This window comes from Malurus melanocephalus, unplaced genomic scaffold (assembly GCF_030028575.1).
Source record: "Malurus melanocephalus ecotype Western Australia unplaced genomic scaffold, MMel_1.1 scaffold_1370, whole genome shotgun sequence".
NCBI classification, from domain to species: Eukaryota; Metazoa; Chordata; class Aves; order Passeriformes; family Maluridae; genus Malurus; species Malurus melanocephalus.
The window spans coordinates 6647-8290 of NW_026624602.1; the positions used below are offsets into that span (position 1 = coordinate 6647).

Consider the following 1644-nt stretch of genomic DNA (forward strand, 5'->3'; position numbering starts at 1 on the left):
TTTAAATTAATAAACCCCCCAAAACATTTAAATTCTCTCTCAATACTACAAAAGCATACATATTTTCTGTGAAATACAATGTTAATTTTTTTTTTTCTGTTAATTTTTACGTTTTAGAGAATTGTTTGTTTTTGGTGAAGGTTTTGAAGGTTTTTACCTGTTTTTCAACATTAAAGGAGTGGAAGTTGTAGTCATAGGTGAGCTCAGTGCCCGCTGGCATATCCTTGAGTGCATAGAGCCCGATCCGGTACACGCCGTTCACAGACCTGGGGGGAAAAAAAGAGTCAAAAATTCCAAAATTAAACAGAAAATTGGCTTTGTCCAGGAATGGTGTTAAAATTAAACAGAGAATTGGCTTTGTCCAGGAGTGGAGGTGTTAAACAGAAAATTGGCTTTGTTATTCAAAGACCTGGAGGGAAAAACAGGGTCAAAAATCCCAAAATTAAACAAAAAATTGGGTTTGCCGTTCACAGAGCTGGGGGAAAAAAGGGTCAAAAATCCCAAAATTAACAGAAAATTGGCTCTGTCCAAGAGTGGAGGTGTTAAAAATAAACAGAGAATTGGCTTTGTCCAGGAATGGTGTTAAAATTAAACAGAAAATTTGGTTTGTCGTTCACAGGTACCAGCTCCCCTGGGATCAGAACCCCCATAACCCCATTTCTCTCTCACATTACAATGATCAGAACCCCCATAACCCCATTTCTCAGATTACAGGGACCAGAACCCCCATAATCCCATTTCTCTCTCACATTACAGGTACCAGAACACCCCATAACCCCATTTCTCAGATTACAGGGATCAGAACCCACATAACCCCATTTCTCTCTCACATTACAGGTACCAGAACACCCCATAACCCCATTTCTCTCTCACATTACAGGGCTCAAAACCCCATAATCCCATTTCTCTCTCACATTACCATGATCAGAACCCCTATAACCCCATTTCTCTCAAGATACAGGGATCAGAACCCCTCTGACCCCATTTCTCTCTCACATTCCAGGTACCAGAACCCCATAACCCCATTTCTCTCTCACATTACAGGTACCAGAACCCCATAACCCCAATTTTCTCCCTCCCAACACCCCTCCCCATGATCAGAACCCCTCTCCTCACCATTTCTGCATCTCGCAGTTGGGGTTGCAGCTGTGATTGATGAAGCGTGCCTCGTTGCCCATGCGGTAGCTGTCGATGACCATTCCGCTGTCCAGGTTCAGGCAGTAATGGTCACTGTGGTTGTGGTACTGCTCGATCATGCGGTTCCTGGGCAGTGAAAAAAGGGCAAAAACTCATCATTCTGCTGTACCTTTATTTTTTGGAAGAAAAAACAATGATAATATTCTATATTTACAAATCTGCACACATGGAGATGGAAGGAAACCATTATTGCACCGATTTTTTGTAAGTCAAGACCACTTACAGAGCTCTCTGTCAGGGACTTCCTGCTGTGGTATTTCAGCAAAAATCCCCCCCAAAAAAACCCAAAATGTGCTTTATTTCCAAGTACAGCCAGATACTAAAACCATTTAATTATTTGCTAAAGCATTAAATAAATATTTCTACCTGAACTTCTGCTTGATCACAACTTCCCCCAGGAACTCGATGATGAACTGTCCTGATTTCAGGGGCAGATACCCCATCAAA

General features: G+C 41.7%; 1 protein-coding gene across 1 annotated transcript in view; it reads right to left on the reverse strand.

Annotated features, from left to right (window-relative positions):
- Positions 1 to 1644, reverse strand: part of ASH1L (ASH1 like histone lysine methyltransferase) — a gene marked incomplete at its 3' end in the record, with an annotated part of 29968 nt that overhangs the window by 6573 nt on the left and 21751 nt on the right. The window contains exons 8-10 of the mRNA XM_057387782.1: positions 1564 to 1629; positions 1117 to 1263; positions 110 to 266 (exon numbers count right to left, since the gene is read on the reverse strand). Of these exons, the coding sequence (XP_057243765.1) occupies positions 110 to 266; positions 1117 to 1263; positions 1564 to 1629 (370 nt within the window). The remainder of the gene's footprint in view (positions 1 to 109; positions 267 to 1116; positions 1264 to 1563; positions 1630 to 1644) is intronic.